Genomic DNA, 27,056 nt, shown 5'->3' on the forward strand with positions numbered 1-27,056 from the left:
TAAGCAAATTGTAGAGGAGACAGACAACAGTTTTATAAATGATCCTTAACAATTTAATAATTAAATATGAAAAGTCCCATTTTTACTTTTAGCAATATCTAGTGACACCAAAATTGCTATTTACTACAAATTATGAGTTCTAGGTCCCAAAATTAAAGAAACAAACAAATGCTGACAAATTAGCTGTGGGACTAACTGCAAAATCCTAATCTGCTTTGGAAAATTAATTTGAAATTAGTAAAAAGAAAATATCAGCTAAGTCACAAGAATTAGAACTTAACCCCCTACCTCCCAACAATCTTAGTTACAGAATCACAGAATTTCAGAGTTGGAAGGGACTCCAGTGGCTATCTAGTTCCACTTCATATAAGAATGAATCACCAGTGTATTATACCTAAGAAGTAGTCTAGCCACTTCTGAAATGTATACCTTTCACCTAGAATCTACTACAATTTTCTGTACTAGAGTACTGGACTTAATATTGAATAAATATCCACATTTCCCCCCATTAACTAAGCACTAAGAACAGAGGTTCCTATAAAGAATATTCAAACCATATTTACAGTATTTTCTTCAGTTCCAGGCCCCATAAAAACGTTAGTGAAAGGCTTCAGAATCATGCCAGGAGGATCAGTTGAAAGAATCAGATATAATTTGTATTTAAACATGTTTCCCAGAAAAAGTCAACAAGCATTTACTAAGAACCACCTATGTGCCAGGGTACCATGCTAAGCACTGGTGAGAGTAAGGGAGTGGGTGGGGGGAAGAAGAAGATAGAGATAAAGAGGGAGGAAAAAACCCCCATATCCTTTAAAATCTCATGTCGTAGAATTCTGAAGCTGTAACTTTTGTCAGTTCCACAAAGACAGATAGTCCTCCACTGGGCAAGTGTCACCAAGTGTAGAAATATGGGTGCAGTTTGTGCATACAAAGCAACATTCTGGGGTCAATGAACTTTAAAGATGAAAGTACTCTGCCAGATAATTCATTTGACCTTTAAAAGAATGGTATGCAATTCTTACAAAGCAAGAGTAAATAAAATAATTGGTTTATAAAATGTAATTTTATTTTATGTTACTTTGCTGTTACATAGGGCATAACATTTTCACAAGGCTTTTTTGGGACTACAATCAATGATTAGCAACACACAATAGTGGTCCAAACTTTCTAAGTAACGATCACTGGACAAACGTGACACCCTCTCACATGTGCACAAATCTGCATGGAAAAGTACTAAAAATGTTAGGCCTGGACTCGTGTATTTCCAATGGTTTCCCCCATTCTAGTGTATTAAGAAATGACATGCACTTTAATTTGCCAAAAAGCAACATTTGTATTCTGGTAGTTACATGCTACTTCTATTACATAGTAAACTGGACACCAGAACTACAAAGGCAGGAGTGTGAGTGAACTTTTAATCAAGACAGGGAAACTGTCAAATGAAACAGCAGCAACTGAAGAGTAAGAAAACTTCGTGCTGTCACAGGACTTATTTTACAGTAGGCATATTTCAGTTTGTGATCCCTAACTCTAAAATGCCAAACTTGTTTCCATTTGACCCAATACTTCCAGATTCCTCCCTAAAAGGAATACATAAGAAGAGCATGTGAAAGTTGTTTGCTGAAAGGAAAACACTGAAAAATAAGGTGGGAATATGGGGGGGTAGGTGGGGGGAAGCTATGTAAAACACTTGAGTTGCATTTAACTACATTTTCATATCTTCACTGTAATACAAAACACAGTCACTTGCAGAACTGGTTCAGATTTTTAAATACCAGATACACTTTAGTCCTCTACATAAGTGTTTGGAAGTTACTTATGTTTATATGAAATGAAGCTATTAATACTTTTCTACAGCAGTAACCGCACACCAGGAAGGCCAGGACAAACACAAATCAAGGAATGGAGTTTTCCCAAAGCTGCAGTGTGAAAAGACTATAAACGACTGATTTCCATACACATGGATGGGTTTTCTTTGCTATAGGAAATCCAAGTGGAGCTATAAGGAATGGAGACGTGTAAAAAGGTTTCTTAGAGAGGAAGATGACACCCTGTATGAATCTTAATTTTCTGCACCTTCTGCAGCATCACATTCTTCTCCTGCACTGTCTGATGTCCATAACTAGAAAGAAAAAAAACCACATGGTATTGTTATTTCTAGATACATTCAATTATCATGCCAAGTCTCTTAACAAAACAAATATTATAGATTTGGTGATGTTATCTCACTAAACATGTTCTTAAATGATTTTTTATAAAAACTTCCTTGTATGGTACTATACAAACATCTAAAAGTATCAATCTTTTGGCTTAAAAGTTATGCTCAACTATAAAGCACACAATCACAGAATATGGTATCCTTTGAAACTTAATATTCTTATCCAGTTAACCAACGTGATCCTTTTGCTTTAAAAATAATTACGTGAAGAAAATTTAATTAGGGTAAACAGAACATTTTGAAACGCTAAAACTAGCCACTAGTGTTACAGCTGTGTTCAAATAGTTGAAGAGCTGTTATGTTACATACAAGAGGATGTAGTCTTGTTTTGTGTAGTGCCAGAGAACTGAAATCAGCAGTGGATGCTGGGGGCACAGTGCAAAAAAAAAATTTCTCTTTTATATAAGAACTAATCTCATAAAGTAGCAAGCTCCTTGTCTCTTGATATGACCAAGTGAAAACTTAATTACCATTTATCAAGGATGACTATACAGAACAGATCCTTACATGGCAGTGCCAGGAAGACAATTACTTTATAAAAGAATATAACTTAGATTTCATAGTTGTTGAGAAACAGTGAGAGCCTACTGAACTTTACTATGCAATTTACCTAAATATCTCTTGTAAGCTCTGGAGACGTCTTGGGGACATGTTAACCAGACCACTATAGTAAGTTGGCAAGAACAGAAGAGTTGACTATAACAGAGCTAGTTCACTATAAAGCAATTTTCTGTAAAGCAAACTTTCCCCAACTCTGAGGGCTTCTACCCTTCTACCTTCAAAACATACATAGGTCTGCTCCATCTTTAAAATATTTATAGGTCTATAATGTTGTAATTCTTCTGTTTCCTGCAACAGTTTCCCTTTCTCTTGCACTTTTAACCATAGAAATTTTCCAAGGCTCATTCCTGGGCTGTTTTCTCTTCACACTCCGTAGCATAATTTATTCATTTCTTTTTTATTTAACGCCACTGTTTCATGTAATTGTCTCCTCAAACTGACTAATTAATTAGCCCCCTGAAGGGAACAATCAAGTCTTATACTCACCTCTGTATTCCCCACAACAACTAGCATTAGGGCAAACACTTAAAGAGTTAATCAGTTTATCAAATAACTTATCAAACAAGAAGACTATTACCATTCAATGCAATTAACATTTATGAAGACCTATGTGCAAAGCACTTATATGTGTATGTGCACACATGTGAGCGTAATGTTGATAAATCACATGTTTCCTCACCTCTTACCAGAGAGGTGATGGATTAGAGGTACAGAAAGAGACATGCATTTTCAGACATAGCCAATATGTGGATGTGTCCTATTTGATAATACTTATTTGTTACAAAGGAGGGCTTTTTTTGGGGGGGGGAAGGGGTGCTAGGGAGATGGTGAATAGTAAAATAGAAGATAGTGAAACAAACAAAAGGACAAGAATATAGATGAAAAGCATTTTTAAAGAATCAGAAGAAAGCAGAAAGAAATTTAAAAAGGGACAAATAATCAGGGCAGTTTAGTACTCCATATTAAATTCATACTTTAGACTAAGAATCAAAGTTTTTTTATGTAATTCTCTTTGCTTTTGTGTTTATGAAAATGTTTGTTGGTATTTCAATTTGACAAACATACAAAAAAAAAGACTGTATTCAGACCCAGGGCACATGAAGGATACAGCAGTTATGTTTGGTAAGAATAATAATCTTACTAACTTCATTTTTACTTTATAACAGCATTTGACAGATTTTCTCTCCACTGGTACTTCCTTCCTAAATAATTACAGCTATTGCTTATATTTGGAGGATAATGACTACATATTCAGTTTCCATGCTTATCCTCCCCACTTTATCAAACTGAACAGGCTTATTGATAAAGTATGACAAATGACATTTTAGTCAAGTACTGTAACCTAATGTATTGTAATCATGTATGATTACTCAGAGCCTGAAAAAATTTCTCCAGTCTTAGGGTTGGGTCACACAAAACAAAATGGTTCTATACTTTATTTCTAGGTTATTCTCTAGGTTTTTAATACCACATATCAAAAGTTAATTTTAAAGTTTTAAGATAAAGAATCTTCTATTACTGAAGTTAACTAGCTATATAAAGCTTGAGATGGTATGTCAAATGTTTTAAGCATATCATTTACTATAGGATCTGTAAGACTCCAAGATAACTTTCAGCTCCAACTATTTGTCACCTTCATATTTTGCCTCTAATGAGCAAGAGACAGATCTGAAAAGTGACACACAGATAGACAAGAGGAGGTTTTGGTTTAAGTGGGAAAAGGAGTAGAAACAATTTAGCAGCAACATTAGCTTATACCCTAATTGCATGTTCTTATTAATCAAAATATAACTGTATAATCAATTTCATCAAGGCTGGAAGATCTACCTATATTTTATTAGACTGTCCCTTCAAAACCACATCAACATCCTATAATTTATTATTTCTACTTTGACCCAGAACACTGATGTATAAAACTGCATCCTTAATTGTAAAATCCTGTATGTCCTCAATTTACACTCTACCTCTTCCAACCTCTCCCCCCTCCATAACTGAATAATTTTCTATCTTGCTACAAGTTCCCATTCTCTTTGTTTCAAAGTCAGCCTTGAAGAATATAGACAAAATTATATGGAGGATAAGGAGTAGACTTATGATTTCACTGGTATAAAGAACTCTCAGATGAAGTAACTCTCTCTACTGATACAAGCTAGCATACTCTCTGCAACTCAGATACAGTCTTGAGAGAGTTGTATGAGGGTTGAAAAATTAACCAACTTGCCCAGGGTCACAAGCCAATATGTACCAGAGGCAGACCTTATGAAACAAGGTCCCAGCTCTCTATGTAATATACATACCACAGTGTTTCTCAAGTGCTCAATACTATGAGAGAATATAGCCCCCTATAGCAATGTTACAGACAAGATCCTAAAATTAGTAATTAGTTACTGTTTATCAAGTTTAGAGGTAGCTTTAACACAACCCAGAGATATCATTGAGGAAAGAATTTCAATAACCTCACCCTAGAATAAATTCTTGCAGGAGAGAGATAAGATAACTTTATTGCTATTTATACTGAAGTAAAATATGCAATACTCAATATTCAGTTCACTTCCCTCCCAGTTACTTGCCTACATTCTATAGTTCTACCATTTTCCTTCCAAAGCTAACCCATCTACCTATATCAGCCTCCAAAACTATGAAAGGGATCAGGTTTTTCTTAATACTTTTATTTTGGATATGGAAAGTAAGCAACACACACAAAAAAACCTTACTGTTAGGTTGTCTCTAAGCAACTGCATGATAAGGGTACTGTCTTTGTAGGAGTCTTCGTTCAGTGTATCAAGTTCTGCAATAGCCTCATCAAAAGCCTGATAAGAAACATATAGTCAGTAAACATTTGTACTTACGAAGATACAGTAAGTCAAGCTGTAAATTTCACAGATGTCTTAATTTTAAAATACTGCCAATGTATATGAAAGTTAAAGACTATTCTCTGAGATTATGAAATACTGAACTCATTGAGTATGACTTGTAGTTCTATACTGTTTCTTCTACAGTTCAAAACCAAGTATTTCTTATTACTCCTAGAGGTTATACTATATCACTTTACTAGCCCATTTTGGACAAATGTGAACTATTTCAGTCACTAATGACCAGTCAACTTCCTCTTACTCAGGAGACAATTAACTAATAAAACACAGGTATTAGAAAAATTACTTTAAGATTTTAAAATCCAAATCTAGAAAAACGATTTCCTTCAGAGTTAAGAGACAAGGGGAAGAGAAAATGGAAGGAACCGAAAGCCATTAAAGCATTTCTACAAAACATCTGAAATTAACTTTTATGAACATTTCAACATGTTTACAATTTCTGAAAAAACCCCTTACCGTTTTAGCCAATGTGCAGGCAAGCTCTGGGTTATTAAGGATCTCATAGTAAAATACAGAAAAGTTAAGAGCTAGCCCCAGGCGAATTGGATGTGTAGGTTGCATCTCTTTCTTGCTGATGTCAAATGCTTCTTGATAAGCTCCTTGGGAATTATCTATTGTTTCTGTAAAGGGGGAGAAAAAAAAAAAAAGACTGAAAATCCCTACCCAAGTTATTTAGCATCTTCTGACACATGAGCTTAAAATTTTGGTGGAAGGAACCTTTCTCTTAGTAGACATACTATTCTAGTTTTCATTTAAAACTATAATCTTTATTCAATAATACAGTAGAAATAATAAAAATTAATCCAATTACCATTTATTATATATGAAGATCAGCTTGGTCCTTGTTTGGTTTAGTTTAATGAAAGGTAGAAGAAAAAAATTAAATTTAAATTACAACAATCCTCTTGGGTCCTATAGCTCCTCAGTTTTAGAAAGGGCCATTTAAAGGTTCATCACAAGGTTAGCTACAGGGGATGAAACAAACCCTGTAATCTGTATGGTAGAAGGAATACCCCTAACCTATCATCCTTGAACTTCCAGTATTCAGAAGGAGAAGGAAGAGAAAGGTCATTATTTTTTCCTCACAGACTCCATAATCCATCACCACACATTTTGTGCCTTTCTCACTTGATCATTCCCCCTTATTTGGGGGCATTGCAGAATCTAGATCTTTGCCTGAATATTCCCTACAAGTCCCAGTTCTAACTAACTGCAAGTTGCTTTAAGAGTATCAGGGACATCTCAAACAAAGCATGCTTACGTTTTCGATCATCGCCACACGCTACTTCAGCAAGGTACCGGAAGTAGTCTCCCTTCATTTTCAGATAGAAGACTTTGCTCTCTGGATTAGTCGCATTGGCTATTAAAAACTTATCCAACAATTCCTGAAAGAAAAATGTCATACCAATACAGCTAGATATCACTACAAGTTATTTATTTGAATGCAAAAATTTATAATGATGCACGTTTCTGCGTGCTGTATATTTTACTTCTTAACTGAACAGTGATATTACAACAATCACTATATAGCAAATCTTTAGAAGGCAGGGATCAGTTTGCTTTTGCTTTTACTTTAACTTTATTCTCCTAGTAATCTTTGTACTAATTTGCCTGTGGCAAACATCTTCTGGTTCCAAAGTTAACATTATAACATATTACACTATCTGGAAGTTAGAATTATTATTTAGTTCAAAACACCCTCCTGATGGATCCAGAACAGAGGAAAATAGGTAGGAAAGTACAGAAAATTAACACATCCTAAGTCTTAACAAATAAATAGCAAGAGATGCCCCTCTGCTTTGTTTTGTTTTTTCTTTTGGGGGGGAGAGAAGGGGAAGGGTTGATTAAAAAAAATACATACAAATGAAAGTCTCTAGACAAAGCCTTTAAAAAAATTTAATCATCCTTAAAGTCAAAAATATTTGACATTGAGCAATGCTCTAGGCAAGAGAGATAGCAAAAATAATGGCATATCAGGGCTAGAGTCTGCACAGCATAACCAGATCAAAATTGATACAAATTGCTACTCAAGTGAGTTGCTTTGTACTCTTATCATGAATTCTGATGAGAAAAGTAAACTTGCAGCAGTCTTTGGAGAGAGAAAGCTACTACTCTTGGCTTAAACTAGGAATTTAGGTCTTGATCTAGGCTGACAAGATTTCTAGGTAGGGTGACTAGAACACCTTAGAGTTACCTCCTAGATGTTCCACATGATGACTGAGATGCTATCCAAATACTCAAGGTACTACACCAAAGGCTATTCTAATATGTTTTAAGATTATGGCAGTTTCATATTCAACTACTCCCCTCTCTTGTTGTAGATGCTAAAAAAGGGTATCTGTGCATTTATAGATTTCTACCCCACTCTCCTATGTCTTCAATAATTAAATCAAAGAGAGCCACTAACATACAATCAAGCAGAAACAAATGAGTTCCAGAAATGTGCTATTGTAACTCATCCACCAACTTGCAAATTCTAGAAATAGTAAAGAACAAGACAATTTCCATATGATAAAACTTCATAAAAATAAAGTCTCTTAGTAATATTTCAAAGAGAAAGACAAAATAAAGTAATTACCTCCTTGGGATCATGCCAGAATTTGACCTACAGTAGTCAGATGTAGTAGACATTTATGGAGTACAACTCAGGTTAAGAACATAGTAAAAATTCATTATTCCACTACCATTAATTTGGCATTTATTTATAAAAGGGCTTATACATACAAAGAAGATCTATGTATAATAGTGAAGAGAAAAGGAAGTACTTTAATTACTTAAAAATAGCTCAAACATTGAATAACTAGAGAAATCATTTGTAACAGCTAAATGTACAAAGCTATAGAAATGATATCACTTGAGTCTCATAAAAAAAAGTGGCAACTTAAAAAGCAGACAGAATGCCTTTTTTGAGTTAAAAAGACCTACTTTAGACTTACTAGCTCCTACTTTGAACTTACTAGCTTTGTGACTGGGTAAAATCATTTCACTTCTCTGTGCTTCAGCAACTCAGATTTATCTACTAAGTTGACTGCTATAAAACCTTTTGGTCTCACGGATCTCTTTACACTCTTGAGGAACCCTCAAAGAGCTTTTGCTTAGGTGGATTATATCTATTGATATGTACCATACTAGAAATTTAAAACTTCTCACTATTATTATGAAAATAGTTTTGATCTCATGAATCCCCTAAAAGAGGTTCTATACAGACTTTGAGAACAGATCCACTAAATTACAAACATGAGTGATTTAAATTGGTAGAGGGAATTTCCATCTCTGAACATCCAATGTGCTAAGGCAGTCACTACAATGAATTTCTCTGATAAGATGAGGAAACAGGCTAAGGTTAAATGATTTGCCAAAAGGTCTTGCAGCAAGCTCACTGAAAAACCATGACCAGGTTCCAATCACCCGAATCCTAATCTTTCAAGGTAAAATACTTCAAAATAACAAGTCTGTTATTATTTAAGAAATTAGCGTTATCTCTTCATAATCTGAATTAGTGAATATTGCAGTACTAACTGAAAACTGAAAAACTTACTGCTATGTACCATCAGTATCTTTGGCACCTATCAAGGGCTTTATAAATCTTAAGTTACCTTGGTTCACTAGAGATACCAACGTACCAAGTGGTGATAAAGCTTTGAGTACTCTCACAATAATGTAACTTTAGTAGATCTGTTTGTTGGAAATCACTAAAGCAGAAACTTGTGCTGCTGTTTTTAAATCAGGAATTATAATGCAACACCTGACACGCACTAATCATGCGATAACCTGGATTCAAATGTACTTATTATTACAAGACTATTTAGCTAAAGAAGCCTGCATATTCTGATATTTTCTGGCAACAAAAGTTTTAAAATACCTAAATTAGCTAGCACACATGAACTAGTACTAGACCAACATAGTTGTAAGCACTTGAAATGCCTGGCTATATGGCCAAACTCTGGGCAATGTTTCAACCCAGTTGGTAACATAAAAATATGTTCTTTTCATTTAAATGCAGAAGATTAAAGGTGAGAGCAACCATCAAAGATGTAAATCTAAAGTTGGATTTTGATATGTATGCTTTAACCTAAATTACATCTTCAGAATAATTAAATACTAGTTCTCATAAGACTCAACAAAAACTATTAATGAATCATTTTATTTTGTGTAAATAATAAAAACCCCCAAAATTATAAATTCATAGTATTTTGCATAAAGTTGATTAAACTTGTTTTTGCATTACTGCCTCAAATATTTTTAATAGCTAGCAGGCAGTATGTTTAAATACTGTTTACAATGTACACAGCCTGAATACATATGAACTTCTCATCATGTGATCTACTATTTGGAAAGACCACACCCTTAAAATATCAGATATCATAAATTAAGCACTCTGGATTTGTTGTTAATCAAGTTGTTAAATTATTAAAATATGTTAAATTATTAAGAAATTCAGTGTTAAAAGTAAAAACTTAGGTTTTTAAAAAATTTTATTTCATATAGTTAGTTGATACCACTGTCCTCTGCTTCTTCAAAAAGGATAACATTCAAATTAACTGGAAGAAAATTATTAGATATACATACTTAACCACTTATTTTTAGAACTCCATGAAAAAATTCAAAATATTTAAACAAAAGAACTCATCAGAAAGCATCAGCAGATGTACATACTGAAATGGGAATGTCCTTCTAAAAGATTCTGCCAGCTGAAACCTAGATAAAAAAAATTAAGCTGAAATACCAAATCACCAGAAGTTAACTGCGTGGGCAGGGTTAGATGACATCAGGGACCATGAAAAGCCAAACCCAGCCACTAGGGGGAAATGTCAGCAACTTTAGAGTTCTCATTTGGTGGTTACCACACAATAATTACAGTATTAGAACTGTTATCTTATGATCTATGAGTTTGTTTCATTATAAAATTAACAATGTCCACTGGACAAAAGTGTTAAGGAATAATTTCTACCACGGTATATTATCAACATAGTCTTAGTTATTTGGAAAAAAATTCATCTTTCCCATGATACAAATTATTTTCACAAATTCAATTATTAATTTTTCTCTCCTATAGTTTTACTTTCACTAATCAATGATGACAATGAACCTAGAGTTAGATATTAGCACTATAACTTTTTTCAGTTTTGTTTCAGAACTTCTTTCATATCCTTATTAGCCAACATAAATGACAGCCAGAAAAGATTTTATCAAATAGACTTCCCTGGAAAAATGCTCACCACTAAATACACACGTGTGCACACACACAACACACACACACCACACACACACACACACATTTTAAAGAAGCTTTTGATCAGGAATTTTTTACAACTTTATACCTTAAGGTACCATGTTAGGAGAAAGGAGGCGGTGATTGTGGGGATTAAAAGATGAGAAATAATATCATAGCCTGGCACAGAAAAAGAAGATATATATATAATATTTTTGCTCTTCCCTCCCCTCCCCCCCAATCATTTTATACTGCTGTGGGATCTGCTTATTCCTCTGCCTTCTGCAGGTTCTAATGATATGTGAAATAGCTACTTCATTAGTAACTACTAGGCCACAAAGTGCCAAATAAAGATTTTCCTTCTAAAAATATTAACTTTCACTACTAGTTTGCATATAGCTGTTACGTACGATTTACAGTGTTGGGCTTTTATAAAGTGACTTGTGCATTACTTCCATCCTGGAGTTTCAGCCAGGTATCATGGTTCTTTGTCAGATGCCACTAGCTCTCTGTGAAGGAAACAACAGGTACAGAATAATTCTTCTGTCTCTTTATATGCTATCAATAGCAGAGATTTACATACTAGCCCAATTAAAGAAAACCACAAAAACAATGAGTTCTACTTAATGGCTCACCAATGTGATCAAAGTGTGGTAGCAGATAGTAGTTACATAGGATGTAGCTACTTCAGATCTATAACCTCAGAATTAAGCTTTAAAAATTATTTTTAAAATGTCATATATAAAGTAAGCAAGTAACTCCTTGATTAAGAAAAACCCTCCAGATAAAAGAGCTAATTGAAAGCCTGTACAAAGAGTATCTGATTTGGCATTTTTATTTGCCATAGGCCTTCCCTAGACTTAGTTAAAAATTTGGCATATGGGTCCATATTCCCCAAGTTCAAATATAGCACATTCTTATAAATTACACAGTAGCCCTTCTTTGAAAACTTCCTTAGCCAATACACCTCACTAATGTTTAAAGGCTCAGAGGACAAATGGAAGGTTCCCCAATCTTTTCTTTAAGCGGGATTTCTTTTGGTTACATATGATGCTGAACAGAGCACTTCAAACAGGACAGATCATAACTAAAGAGAAAAGGGAAGGGAGGAGAGCCTTCCCTCATAAGCGTTCAAAGTCACTGTTAAACTCTACTAGGAACATTTTACCTTTTTAGAGTTCTCTGAGGGAGGAAATAAGCCAAGTTACCACATCAGAGAGCAAACCCCCCACTATTAATTCTATCTGTGGAACTATTTCTTTTTAAACTGACACAAATTTTTACATTTATCTAAGTGTCAAAAAGACATTTTAGTTTCTGAGAAACATTCTGTTGAGTCTTCAATAAAGGCTCAACCACCCATTATTTTGGTTACCAGCTCTATCTCTAACTGGCTCTCTGTTCTGAGTGCAAATTCCATTTGCCATTTTACCCATGGGGATGAGGGAGTGGGTAATGGAAGGAAACTAGGGAACAGAGCTCAGTATAGTGAAAAGACATTTAGTTTAAAACAGTTAGGAAAGACCAGTTCTGAATCCTGCCTCTAACCACTGTATCCACTGATTTACATAAAGTTAGTGCTGTTTAATAAATACTTATTGGTGAAGTAGAGTCAGGTAAACAATATACAAAACCACCACAACAATGTAAATCAAAGAACAGCTATCACAAAATAACAGAAAATAAATGCAGCAAAATTTTAAAGACTGTGCTGGGCCCCAAACATGAAGACACTTTTCTCTGCTCTTCTTTTTTAAAAAAAATTATTCTTTCTTATAAGGGAACCTCACTAGGTAGGGGAGGGCCAACAAAAATGAAGTTATCAGGGCAGGTGGGCAGAGCAGTTAGAGCACCGGCCCAGGAGTCAGGAGGACCTGAGTTCAAATCTGGCCTCAGACACTTGACACTTAACTAGCTGTGTGACTCTGGGCAAGTCATTTAACCCCAACTGCCTCACCAAAACAAAAGAAAACAAAAAAAAAGAAGTTATCTCTTACAAACACCCATGTGGATGCCAATATCAAGAGTTATGATTTTAGAAAACCACTTTTGAATATCAACAGCTTTAGTCCCTGCATATATAACAAGGTTAATAACAAAGCAAAAAATATCTTAGTTATCACAATAAATTCAACATCTTGTATATTCTCTTTAAAATGAAAACTTACTTTTTATTTTAAATGCCTGACTTGTTTCTGTCAGTGGTGCTCAATTTTGGAAGAAAAAAAAAGTTATCTTCCCTTCTCCTATCAAGATAGGGAAAAAAACTGTATACCTTCTCATGTACAGAATTCCATTAAAAAAACTCATGAGGACACCAAAATTGTTACTCTACTAATCTAAATCTTGTTAAATGAAAGCTTATTGTACAATGTATAAAAGGGGCATGCTATTTACTGACTGGTAAAGTGTTTCTGAAAAGCAAATGTTTGCCATATACTACATTTGTAAAAATATCAAATTGGGATTGGAGGCTGGTCAGAACGTTATCTGTTATAAGGAATCCTTTACCTGCTTCAGAGTAGCGGTGGTTCTATAGGGTGAACACTGTTTTGATTATATCCTTTCCTATGCTAACTCCATGAAGGCAACATTAAGAAGTTCTCAATAAAAGATTCTCTTTTTTCAAAATAGAGCTTGGGAGAACACAAAATGAAATTGACTATACTGGAATAAATGCTCTCATTCCTGGTACTTGGCTATAGGCTCAGACAAATTCATGGCATTTCGCTTGGTACTTAAAGCTCACTTTACTTGAAGTGTCTAGACTGCATCTAATGGACCACAGAGCCTAGAAAAATTCTTTAGAAATTTTCTAAGCTCCAAACTCTTGCAGGTAGGTGACACAGGAGACTAAAACTAGGGAATCCCTGGCTGAATTTCCTCAAAAAAATTTGTCAGGCAGTCAAGAGATGGGACCACTCAAATTAAAGACAACTACTTCATTCAAATCAAATGCCTTGTGATCCCCTTGGTGGTCCTACTCTACCTCTATTTTCCCTGCAGAATAATTCACAAAAATGAGAAGATCCTGTGGTAGCATAGTCAGGAAAACTGTGGGGTAGGGTTGATCAAAAACATCCTAGATTATTTATAAAGTCTCCTATCCCCAAACCACTAAAAAAAAAAAATCAAAGCTAGAAGCTTAGGCATAATTTAACTTACATCTCTTATTTTACAACTGGGAAACCTAAGACCCAGGGAGGTTGAATGACCTTGAAATAAAACAGCCAATTAATGACAAAAGCTAAGAGTAGCACCGGGTTGACTCCCTAGCCAAAACCTGTTCTACTGTATCACAATGACTCACCTTCACCACCCCTTATTCAAGCTACAAGAACCAGTGACCAGGCAAAAGGGTTTAAATGGATTTTAAGCCCCGAGGGGTGGTACCAAAAATAACCCAACAACCTAATTTTTTAAAAAAAGTGCCCAATTTCAATATTTAAGCCTAATAAATTGACTGAATATCTTGATTTATATTTAAATCAGGAAGGAATTTAAACTGTTTAGTTAATTAGGCATCCATTGAAGAGAAATATTTATAAATCTTAAGAGGAATATAGGACTGACTTTTTTGTTATACTCAATTGGTACAATTTGTAAACATGTTATTTTTTATGAGTTTTGAATGTTAGTGCTTATGAGTTATCATTTGAAGTTATAGAATCATAGATTTGGAGCAGGAAGGGCGCATGAAAATAATTTATTAGCCAAACTTCTCTGATTTTATAGATAAGGAAACGCAGGTCCAGTACAACGAAGTGACTTGCCTAAAGTTAGAGTCAATAAATGGAAGATCTAAGAGTACAACCCAAGTCTTTTGAGTTCAAAACAAGTGATCTTGCCACTTTGCCACTGTATATAAGTTCTTAAGCCTTCAAGTGATAACACATTTCCAACATCCATCAATGTATGCAATTATTAAAAGTATACATCAATTAAATATGGGTTGTCTTTATTTAAAGATAGATATTGAGTATATTGTTCTGGTTCTGTTTTCCTGTCAATCAGTTAACAAGCATTTATTTATATACTTATGATATGATAAGCACTATGTTTAAGTGGTGGGAACACAAATAGACAAAAAGCTGTCCTGTACCTAGAGGGACTCATATTCTAAAAGGGGAGACCACAGAGAAATAACTAACTACATTCTAGGTAGAGCAGGTGAAAAATAATCTCAGAGGGAAAGCACTTCTCTTTACTTTGCGTCTGCATCAGTGTTTAATATATTTTCAGATATTTCATTGAATTCTTTCTTTATTTGTTAGTTATTACTGTTATAGCACAAAATTGCATTTACATTTCACAGTTTGTTCCATTATGCATCAATCATTGGGTACAACTTTTTAACCTTTTGCTATAAGTACTGCTATGTTTTTTTCCCTCTTAAAAATAAAAATACTGTCATCTTTTCTTCTTTTCAACAATCTCCTTGGGTTGTATAAACACAGTAGTAGGATTGTTGGATCAAAGATTATAAATGATTTTTATAACTTCTGTTGCATAATTCCAACTTTAAAAAGATGTTTTATTGAGGCCTTTTGTAATAACACCACAGTTGTTTATGCAGCGGCAAAATTTCTCTCCTCCAGATTGAATCTTTCCTTGTAACAAAGGAAAACAATTAAGCAAGAACACCAGTGACCATATTTGATGATGCATACAAAATCATGATCTCATATAAACTTCACCTCTCAGGAGTGAGGAGGGAAATAGGTTTCATTATGTTTTCCAGGACCACTATTGCTTTTTTCATTTATTTAGACTTTATCTTCCTTTTCAAATATAGTTAGTCATTGAGAATGAAGTCCTGGTTCTGTTTATTTCACTCTACCTCAATTAATTAGTATGCCTGCTTCCCCAGCCTTACTAACATTTTCTCATCTTTTAACATCTTTGCCAATATAATGCCCATGAGGTGAATATGTCTAGAGTTTTTCCAAGTCTGAATTTTGGAAACTTTTTTAGACGGTCATTAATAATATTCAAAAAAAGAAATGTAAACTACTTAAATACACTATTTATCATTCACAGAATACATTTTATATACCTACCACAGAGCAGTATCAACATGCTATACCAACCACAACATGGAAACAAACTAATTATATTGAACAGATGCTTAAAGAGACTGTAGTTTTGTAAGGTTCTTAGTTTAAGATTGGACAGTAAAAGAAATTTGGGAAAATTAAAACTTTATACTTAATATGACTCTGGGGGACGAGAACATAGCTCACAGGGTCTAAAACAGTCAGTAGTTAGAGAAGCTGTAAAAAGCAGTTAGTGGATAAAGCATTGGGCTGGGAGTCAGGAAGCCCTGACCTTCAAAGGTAGCTTCAAGACATTTACTATAACTCTGGGGCAAGTCACTTAACCTCTTTGTGCCTCAGTTGACTTAAGATGTAAAACTCAGCTGTCAGTTAGCTAACCCTGAATATGGCATCTTAATCACTGGCACTGGGTAATAGAAGACTGACAGCTACTTAGAACAAAATGTCATTTAGCCACATATTTATATTACTAAAAGCTACTCTAATGATTTAGAGGTTTACAAAATATTTTCCCTCAATACTGAAGCTGATAATGTAGACGCGAAAACTGGCTCAGAAAAGACTTGCCAAGGATTACACAGGCAGTAAGTGAAACTTGAACATTCCCTTTTTACTACTAGGATTCTGACATGATGTTTGCATTAAAAAACACACAGGTATACAAAGGCAATAAACAAAGAACTGGAGGAGGGGTCTTGGGGGGGGCGGCAGCTAGGTGGCACAACAGATACAACACTGGCCCTGGAGTCAGGAGGATCTGAGTTCAAATTCAGTCTCAGACCAGACACTTGACACTTATTAGCTGTGTGACCCTCGGCAAGTCACTTAACCTCAACTGCCTCACCAAAAACCAAACAAACCAAATAATTCTTCTTCTTTTTTGGGGGGTGGTAGTGGTGAGGCATTAGGGGTTAAGTGACTTGCCCAGAGTCACACAGCTAGTACATGTCAAGTGTTTGAGGCCGGATCTGAATTCAAGTCTTCTTGACTCCAAGGCCAGAGCTCTATCCACTGTACCATCTACCTGCCCCAACAAAGAATTCTTTTAAAAGAGATCAGCTGACCTTATAGTCATCAAGCGCTGTTAAAAATCATGCTCTTTAGGAAATGGAAAAGTTGGCTGACAGAGAGAGCCCTGAAGCCAAATGTAAGGGAAACAGACCATAAACCTAAATCGAACAGAGCTATTTAGGACAGGAGGAAAATCCTGGTAGAACAGGAAGCTCACTACTACTAATAGCAAAGATGGAAAATTCCAGAAATGCTAGAAACAGGGCACGAAAAATAAATAATTATGGAAGATACCCAGAACATATGAAACTTAGTAACATTTTCAATGTGGGATCCAAATACCCAGAATCCCCATTTAAATGGAAGAGGTCTGAGTAGCCAAGAGATACCATACAAATCCATATATTAATAAACTCACCTACTTTACTCAGCAGAGCCCTGCCTCAGGAATATTACTTTATACCCAATTTTTACAAACTTGGTGATCTTACTTCCAAAATCATAGCAAATTAAAAGATGAGAAAAGTTTTGGTACTTACAGATACATCGATAGTAAGGAGCAAAAAAGAGAACTACAAAAAGCAGATGAAGCAATTAAAAAAGCACAGCAGTGAGAGGCTATAGAGTCAGTAGCCCTAAATCTTAGTATCTGCCTCCCCTGGCCCCCATCTCTGTTCCACAGGGTATAGCAGTAGAAATTATATTAATAATGACCTTGCAACATCTTGGACTTATTTTTAAGTATACTTGCTCCTTCAGGGTGATGATGTTACATTTTTGAGATTACTGCCCGTGTGATCCTAGGCAGGTCACTTCCCCTCTCTGGGCCTCATGTTCAACTGTAAAATGGGGAAGGACGGACAAGATGATCTAGGATCCTTTGATAAGTATACTTCAATATAGTTTCCTTTGTAATGTTATGTATTTGATTTTATGCATTTAAAAAAATTATGAGAAGAGGTCCATAGGCTTCACAAGACAAAAAAGATCAAGAATCCGATATAACTGATTGTATGTGAAATTTTGTGATGCAGTAACTGGGATGGAGCACACAAAGTTTGTCAATCTAGAGAATGTTTGGGTGTGTGCATGGGATCATTGAGCAGGCAAATTAGGTTCAGAATGCACAGGTGGGAGGATCCCAAATCAGTACTGAAGCACAGAAACGCCTCTTTTTAGGGAGCTACAAGAGGGTGGACTCTTAGCCTTGAGAAGATCATATAGCATAGCTAAATTGGGGAACTTTTAAAGATTAGATGAGAAAACTCAGAAGCCACAGTGTGGCAATGGGCATAGTTATCTCTTACATGCACTAGTTACTTTAACCATTTCTGAATTTTCGGAATGCATTTGTGAATAAGTATTAGAAAATACATTTTGAGGGGGTAGAAGAGAGAAGAGTAGATGTCACAATGAAGTAATCAACTATCTTAGTAGTAGTAATATTAGTGGAGGAATATAATTTAGGGACTAGACCAGAGATGCCTCTGGAAGAAAGCCAAACAGGTTCAGGAACCAATAAAATTAGCAGGCATATTATAGTGTTTCAACTTTGGGTTTAAATCAGTTAAATTTAGAACAGCAGTGAGAGAAATTCCTGTGCCCAAAGACAAAGAACACCGAGAGAAACTGGAATTCTCAGGAAGGAAGCTAACCACAATTAGCAAGGTCTATTGCTTGGCTCTTCCACAGACCCCAAAGCCATCAAGAAATGGTTTTATTTTTAGGTAACATTCTTTGCTTAAGAAGGCAAGAATACCTATTATATATTTTACAAAGCTTTTGATCAAAAAATGGTTAAAACAAAACAAATACATTTGAAGGCAACTTTAACTATTCCAATAATTCTACTAGTACCATCATTAAGTAAGTTCCATGGAGAACACTAAATTCCTGTGGCAGTTGCAATTGCTATGGTGTCAGGTTTCTTTATGTGAAATGGGGTGGCCTCACCTTGGCCATGGTGGGCTCCCTCCACCACAATTTCTCAACCGGAAACATTTTCTGACAAAATATTTCCCATGTCTTGCCACTCTAGCTAAAAGTCATGTCACAAGATGGCTTCCCATCACAAACTGTATACAAGCTGCTGCTACTGTTGGGTTGGGGGGGGGGAAGAGAAGGGGCATTGTTAAAAAAAAAAAAACTATAGTATTACACAAGGGACAGAGCTGCCATCCCATTTTATACAAAAACAGGTAGGCAATGAATCTGAAGCTGCCACTGACAGTTACAGTGAGTGCCTGGCCCCTTAGCCTAGTTACCAGCTCACAACCCTTTTCCTGGAAGAGCCTCTTCTCTGCTTTATAATGAACATCATCCTAAAAAACAGCTTCTAGCTCTTATTATATCCATATCATCTCTGTAACATTTCTGTGAAAATGAGATGGCAGAGTCAGAGCGAAGGACCTTTACTTTGTGATCAAAGAAATTCAGGATCCAGAGGATAGCTAAATATAAACATCTACTGGTGTTTCTAATAGTCTTTCAAAATGTATTGGTGCATATCAAAAACAATCTTGAGACTGCAAAAAAATTTGTGTGCCAGTATTAAAAAAATAAATTATTTTCAAAGAACAAATGTGATGGCCAAATAATGAATTAATTTATGATTGGTACACTAGCATCCAAAAGCTCTTTTAGTTGTTCAAGAATTCTGAAATGAGCACCTAGTTACTGCAAAGCAAAGGAGAAAAACTGGCGAGGAAATGAAAATGCTCATTCTCCTTAAAAGGAAAAAAAAGCTGCACAGGAAGTCACAATCTTGGTTTAGTCATGAGTAATCTTAAATTGGACAGACATCCTGAAGTCATAGTAAGGATGTATTAAGAATTAAAAATAGGTCAACACTGCTTTGCTAGCCCTAGTATATATGGGTCATGTTTTGATCTACCCTAAGAAAATGACAAAGAATAATTAATCTATAAGCATTTATTGAGCAACCATTACATGTCTGGCACTAGAAAAACAGACAAAAATGAAACCATTCCTGACCTGAAGTTGTTTACAGCCTAGTGAGGGAAATGATGTAAACAAAAGTGAATATAAATCTAATGAAGGCAAATACAAATTAATTGTGGGGAGAAAGAACCAGGAAAGTCTCTTTCGGGACAAGGTGGCACTCAGGCTAAGGACTCTAAGATATAACGTGTGGAAAGATAATGATCCTATGCTTAGGAGGAAAGAAATGTATCCTTTAAGTGTGTAACATGTTTACCTTTTCTTAAGTCTAAAGAAGCACTGCGATTATAGAAACAAAATTAACATCTAATTATCAGGGTGCTGATTGTCCAGATATAATTGTTTAAGGAAGAATTTCCACTCTATCTGCAACAAAACTGCAAGGTCAAGAACCCATACTTGTTCTATCCAAATGACTAAGAATAGAGGAAAAACAGAAATACTATCACTACAGAGAAAGACTCAATAGGGGCAGCTAGGTGGTGTAGTGGATAGAGCACCAGCCCTGGAGTCAGGAGTACCTGAGTTCAAATCTGGCCTCAAACACATAACATTTACTCAGCCATTTAACCCCATTGCCTAGCCCAAAAGAAGCTTAAAAAAAAAAAAGAGAAAGACTCAATAAAAAACAGCTACAGAGCATTTGAGAACTCACCTAGTTTGCGGGTAGCCTCATAAAAAAGGTCAATCCATATGGAAAGACTGGTTTAATGGATCCCCCCCCCTTTCCTATAGAACCGAAACTTCTTCTAGATTAAATTCATGGCCCTATTTCCCTCAATCATTAAGGATATCTATAAAACGGTATTATCAGTGGTATTGACAGTCATGCTAAGTATGTATCAGTAGCTGAAACAGGTTTTAGTTGGGTGTTTTTGTTCCTTGTATTGTTCTATATGTGATCGATACTAGGGAACCCCTATAGAGGAAACCAGGCTATTCTGCAACCTGTAGCCTAAAAAGAGCCCCTTGGGGTGGCAGAGGTATAAGTAATCTTCCAGGGTCACACAGCTAGTATTTTTGTCAGAAACTGACTCCCAGGATTTTTTCTAGCTCTCATTAATTAAGGCAGTCCCACCAGTTTCAGAAGCAATGTGGCCTAGTTGTCAGATTCTAGTCTCCAGGTCAGCAAGGCCTTGGTACAAATTCTACCTCTGACATAATCTGGATGTGAGCCTGAGCAACTCACTAACCTCTCAGTGCCCAAGGCAACTCAACAGGATTTTAATTTGCAAACCAGGTAATTACCTATACCAGTGGAATCACAGGTCCATTTAAAAAAAACTTCGTGTGTGTGTGTGTGTGTGTGTGTGTGTGTGTGTGTGTAAATCAACAGAGGAAAATTCAAATAAAATTAGGGAAGGAATCTATATGTTGTATTAAATAACTCCTGTGACTCCTTCCAATTCAAGATTCCAGAACCAGGAACTCTCCCCCCCCCACCATTATTTTTTTAAAATTATTTTTAGTTTTCAACATTCACTTCCATAAGCTTTTTTTTTGGTGAGGCAATCGGGGTTAAGTGACTTGCCCTAGATCACACAGCTAGTAAGTATCAAGTGTCTGAGGCTGGATTTGAACTCAGGTCCTCCTGACTCCAAGCCTGGAGCTTTATCCACTGCACCACCCAGCTGCCCCTCCATAAGCTTCTGAGTTCTCAATTTTCTCCCCCTCCCTCCTTTTCTTCCTCTCCAAGACGTCATGCAATCTGATATAGGCTCTACATATACATTCCTATTAAAATATATTTTCACATTAGTCTTGCCATAAAGAAGCATCAGAAGCAAGAGGAGGAACCACAAGAAAGAAGAAACAAAACAAAACAGAAGAAAAAAAAGAGCAAATAGTATGCTTCAATCTGCACCCAGATTCCACAGTTCCCTCTCTGGATGCAGATAGCACTTTCTACCATGAGTCTTTTGGAGATGTCCTATATCCTTGCATTGCTAAAAAGATCTAAGTTTATTGAAATTAGTCATTGTATAATGTGGCTATTACTGTGTACAATGTTTTCCAGAAGCAGGAACTCTTAAAATGCATGCACACACATTCCATAGTTTCCCCTCTCCACCAAAAAAAAAAAGTTTTTAAAATTGAACACATATGCCAAGCACAGCCCTGTTCATCATAAACCTCTTCTGTAACTGTCATGGAGAAGTGAAACTGACTACATCACTTAGGTTACTCTGGAAAAGTAGAATACTAATTAAACACCACTCATAAAACCAAGCTTGAAGAATGAAATAAAATCCTTCTCTGAGACATCATCATGATGAGGAAGTAGCCCAAGGTTCACAAAAATGATGCTGGTCAAATACAGGTTCTGCAAGGAGCTACCAAGTTTGAAATAAGCCTAAGTAAACCTAAGTTAATAAAAAGTCACTTTATTAAAATATGCCGATGGCACAAATTATTTTCTATTTTAATTTCAGGAATGAATAGGCAAGGCACTCTCCATTGTACTTGGGGATTTGTATGCATGGACATACAGTCCATTAACCAGAGATCTTAATGTATCTTCTCACAAGTGCTAAACTATCTCACTGATTTAACAAATATTTGAATGTCTGTCATGTTCAAAGCACTAGGAAGGAAGTAAAGACGAATAAGACACAGTCTCTGTACTGAAGAAGTTTACAAATCTACCAAATGAGAAAATCTCTTTCCTTCCTCTGAACTCACACAGCATCCTGTACTTTTTTGCAATTTTACATTTCAACTTGTTAATTCTGTACACATCCATTAAGCTCTTTATTAGACCACAAACTTCAAAAAATTTATTGTAACTCAGGTCTTAGTAGTAGTGTCTCTGACAGTACCTAAAAATGTTCTTGCAGGGCAATACCAATAAAGGTCAATAGCAGGGCAGGCCTACATTTATAACTTAAGGGAGTGAATAGGTGAAGTGGCTTGCTTAGGGATAGAAAAGCTAGTTAAGTGTCAGAGACCTTCCTAATATCTAACTAATCACCACCTAATTATTAATGATGTTCCTCACACAAGGGTTCCTTGAATCAAATAAATCCCTAATGAATGAATCTAGTAAGGGTATAAGACAAACAAAGCCATAATACAAGGCAGAATATGAAATATTATATGATAGGCAGACTATCAGGAAATCATGTGGTTGGATCAGGAGTTAGGAGAAAAAAACAGACAAGGTTTAATAAACAAGTTGCCATCTGATCTGAACCTTAAAGGGCAAGCAGGATTTGCTAAGTGGAGACTGGGGAAGGGCAAGGAATTCCAAATAGTTTGGTTTGGCTAAAACTGTTAATAGTGTACATTAGGGAAGTACAGGGAGGTGAAATTCTTAGTTTGTAATAGACCAGAAATGAATGCTACTGTATGGAAAAGTATTCAATTAGTTACATACACTTAAATCTTAATAGGTGCTGAAATATTATATAATACTATTAAGCCTACGGCTTAATATGAGGCTTAAGATCTACAGAGAGCTCAGGAGGAAACAGCTCTGATGACTGAAACAAGCTTTTCTTTCAGGCAAGTCCTTGCACACATTTTGATAAGCTACTCATTTCTCAGAAAGATAAATGAGGCACTGGATGTTTTCAGGTAATTGTATCAAGAACATTCATTCCACTTCTTTCAACTTTTAGTCAGAGAAATGCAGGTACCACAAAATGTAAGAAAAGGCATTATTTACTCTTTACTACCATGCTCTATGAATTATTCAAACTTTCAAAAGATCACCATTCTTTACAATGCACAAATTGGATTATATTGTGATAGTTAACATTAAGAATTAAATAATCAGAGAATCAAAAATGAAAGCATTCTACCAGATACAAAATATAACAGTTTACTGTAATTAAAGTTTCCTTTTTGAGATACATTGTTGATAAATTATGATGTCACCACTACTACTGAACATCTTCACCATCTACTTTTCACACCACTTCTCCCACCTTGAATCTGTTCTGTGTACACAGGGCAGTGAAACTCTAAAAATATTTTGCTTCAGCCTCAAATAGCCACACCACCATTCCAATGGTCAGTAGTTTTTAAAAAATTAGACACTGCTAACTGTGTTCCCCTCCTTGCCCCTCCCCAAATCTGTCAGACCACACTCTGGGAGATATTTTTATAACACTACTATAAGCCCCAATTTTTCTTTCTAATCCTTTATAACTTTTATTTTTCTACAATCAATTTTAAAATTGTCTCTGTGAAGATCTATCTCCAGAACTCTTTCAACAACCACTAAAGTAAATTTTCTTGGCATTATCAACAGGCCCATATTAAGTTTATGAACATTTCAGTTGTTAATCATGACTAAAGACCATGTACTAAGCATAGTTTCTGCAACCTGACTTCAAATACTCAAGAAATGCAGGTTAGAGATAATTAGCAGAACTTTTCCAACACTAGCCAGCCAGAATCAAGAGAGACACTACATAAGAAAAGTATCTGGAAAGTTTGTTCCCACAGAAAAATGTGGAAACAGTACTATGCCATAGTTCAGAACATCTGGTAAACTAGTTATAATTGGCATTAACTAGGATAGGAGGTTATGATATACAATGGAAAGAGCATTAGATTCAAGGTTAGGGGACATGTGGCCAAATCTTAGTTTTGCCATCTGTGTGACCTTGGGCAAATCACTTAACCTCCCTGGTCCTCAGTTTTCCCCTTCTATAAAAGCAGCAGTTGGACCAGATACCTTCTAAGTTCCTTTCTAGCTCTAAATCTATAAACTTACTCATTTACTAAGGCTGCAGACAAAAAAAGGGAGAGCTTTCATCAGGCCACCAACTTTGGTGAGTAACATATTTCAGTTCTTCAAGGATCTGTGATTTCATCATTGTGGACATTCTCTTCATCGATGCAGGCCCCATTGGCACATACATACCCAAGTAGATAACCTTTATAAGTTACTTTGGGCAAAAAACAAAAACATGCAAACAAAAACCCCATCTGCCTATAAATCTACCTGAGAAAAACAGAAACAGAAAGTGAATCAGGTCACCATTTCTAGGTAAGGGATTGAGGTGGAATAGTTTTGCAGATTACAGAAATTAGACGGCTATTTAAAAATATTCTAAGACTTTAGAATAAAATTATATTAAATACTAAATCAAACTACAGAAAGTCCTCATTGACATGCTTCCTTTGCTTGCTGTATTATTTCCCTATTTTAGGCGCTAAGTGAAATCTATGGAAAAGCTAATGGAAGCTTATTTGGAAAGCTATCATGAAAAGCAGAAACCATCTCTTGCTGTTGAAGTGAAAATCAACTATTACGTGAATCATAGACAGTATATATTAACCAATATAAGACCCCTTCCCTCAGTAAAATGTAAGCTTCTTGAGGGTAAGGATTGTTTTTGTCTCTGTACTACTCCTAACACCATTACTTTGAACAGAGTGGTCAATTAAGAAATATTTCTGAATCGAACCACACATCTTAAATAAACCCAACTACAAGAAAGATCCAGGTGACAAAGGGAACATGGAAAACTATTTACTTGGACAGAAAATGAGAAATGAATGTAACTAAACTGAGGAAGATATTTTATCTGTAAACACAACCAGAAAAAAAAAAGCCCCCTACATCAGAGGTGTCAAACTCTGGGTGGCCCTAATAAAAATGTAATTGGAAAATGTTTTAACAAAATAAATAAAAATACAATACAACATAGACAATGTTGATTTGTGGTATTCTAAGTCAATATGCAGCCTGCAGGGATCCATTTCTATTTGAGTTTAACACTACTGTCTTACATAATACTTTTACCAATGCAACCAACTTTATTCTCTAAAAATTTCTCCTATCTACAATCCTTCAGCATCAAAAGATCACACACATATACCTTTCATCCTTACTATCAATTAAAGTGATGATTCACTGGACTTAAGTGTTAGGAATAGGAAGGAAACTGGGATAATCCTATACAATGAGAAAACAAACATATTTTTGTCCTTACCAGTTCCCTGAAAAATGGGGACTAAGAGGGACTCTTATTCACCCATCTCTTTTGTTTAACCTCCCCCCTCCCGCCATATAAACATAATTTCCTCACCCTATACTCCTAGATTAATAAGAAACAAAAGGAAATATCTTCTTCTTTAATATGGAACAGCATCTGCACAGGAAGGAAACTGTTTTGTGCTTACCTATTACCATAGTAACTTGTTAGGAAGGTAGCACTGTGTGCCACAAAACAGGAATCTTTAGAGCATGACTATCGACAGAAGTGACCTAACACCCTGAATCCACAATGACATCACTGGAAAAGAACTGAGTTCTATAAGATGCAGGCTTTTGTTTATGCCTTCAATGTGGCCTATGAGGTAGTTATTCCTTGGTTGGTAGCCAGAACTTTCCATCACGTTTTCATATAATGATTTCAAGCTTGGACAACCATTAGTTTTTACTACATTTTGTCTCTTATGGCAGTACAAAATATATACCCTCTCAAAAGACACTTCCATACCAAGTGGTATTTAATTCACAATCATCTACAAATCTAATTAATGTTACTTCATAGATTTCAAAAGATATCAACAGATCCATGGCATTCAGCAGTGGTACTCTCTTTAACAGTAAAGATCAAGATAGCCTTACAGTGATAAAAATATGCCAAAAAAACCCCCCACACACCAGAACCACCATCAAACTGAATGAATAAAAAGCAGTTTATTAAGTACTTATGTGACAGGCACTGCAACAAGTTCTGGGGACCGGAGAATATATAAGCAAGGAACCTTTGTCCTCAAGGAGCACTGTACTCCCCCTAAACTAACAGAATAAGTGGTAGGTCTGGGTCTGTCCAAAATAAGGTTAATACTCATCAATTATAGCCCAGGGTCCCAGGAGAGGGACACTTGAGTTCCCAAGTGAAAGTAGGTGCTAGAGCAGGCAGAATGATGGCATGACAATAGGTTGCAATTTTTTTTGGTGACAAGCCCTTTAAAACTTATCTAGGCTGACCCTCAAACAGATGTCTGGTAGGACCTGTCACAGCTTGAGCCCTAATGATACAGGCTTTTAAAATCCAGGGTCATTTCCACAGAGTAAAGGAGGTGCCAAGAAACACTGCATCCTATGTCCTTATCAAAGCATTCAGTAAAGACTGCCAGCATAGAACTTAGCTATAGGAATTCTGATTAAAACTGGAGAAACTTCATTTTGTTCTCAA

General features: G+C 35.6%; 1 protein-coding gene across 2 annotated transcripts in view; it reads right to left on the minus strand.

Annotated features, from left to right (window-relative positions):
* Positions 1-1,044: 1,044 nt before the first annotated feature.
* YWHAQ (tyrosine 3-monooxygenase/tryptophan 5-monooxygenase activation protein theta) overlaps positions 1,045-27,056 on the minus strand; it is a 34,656-nt gene continuing 8,644 nt past the window's right edge. For both annotated transcript variants that reach the window (XM_020992623.2, XM_020992622.2), the window contains exons 3-6: positions 6,914-7,037; positions 6,109-6,272; positions 5,494-5,589; positions 1,045-2,122 (exon numbers count right to left, since the gene is read on the minus strand). In XM_020992623.2, coding sequence (XP_020848282.1) covers positions 2,063-2,122; positions 5,494-5,589; positions 6,109-6,272; positions 6,914-7,037 — 444 coding nt within the window. In that variant the 3' untranslated portion in view covers positions 1,045-2,062. The remainder of the gene's footprint in view (positions 2,123-5,493; positions 5,590-6,108; positions 6,273-6,913; positions 7,038-27,056) is intronic.

The sequence above is a fragment of the Phascolarctos cinereus genome, unplaced genomic scaffold, assembly GCF_003287225.1.
Source record: "Phascolarctos cinereus isolate Bilbo 61053 unplaced genomic scaffold, phaCin_HiC Scaffold_2;HRSCAF=192, whole genome shotgun sequence".
Classification (NCBI taxonomy): domain Eukaryota; kingdom Metazoa; phylum Chordata; class Mammalia; order Diprotodontia; family Phascolarctidae; genus Phascolarctos; species Phascolarctos cinereus.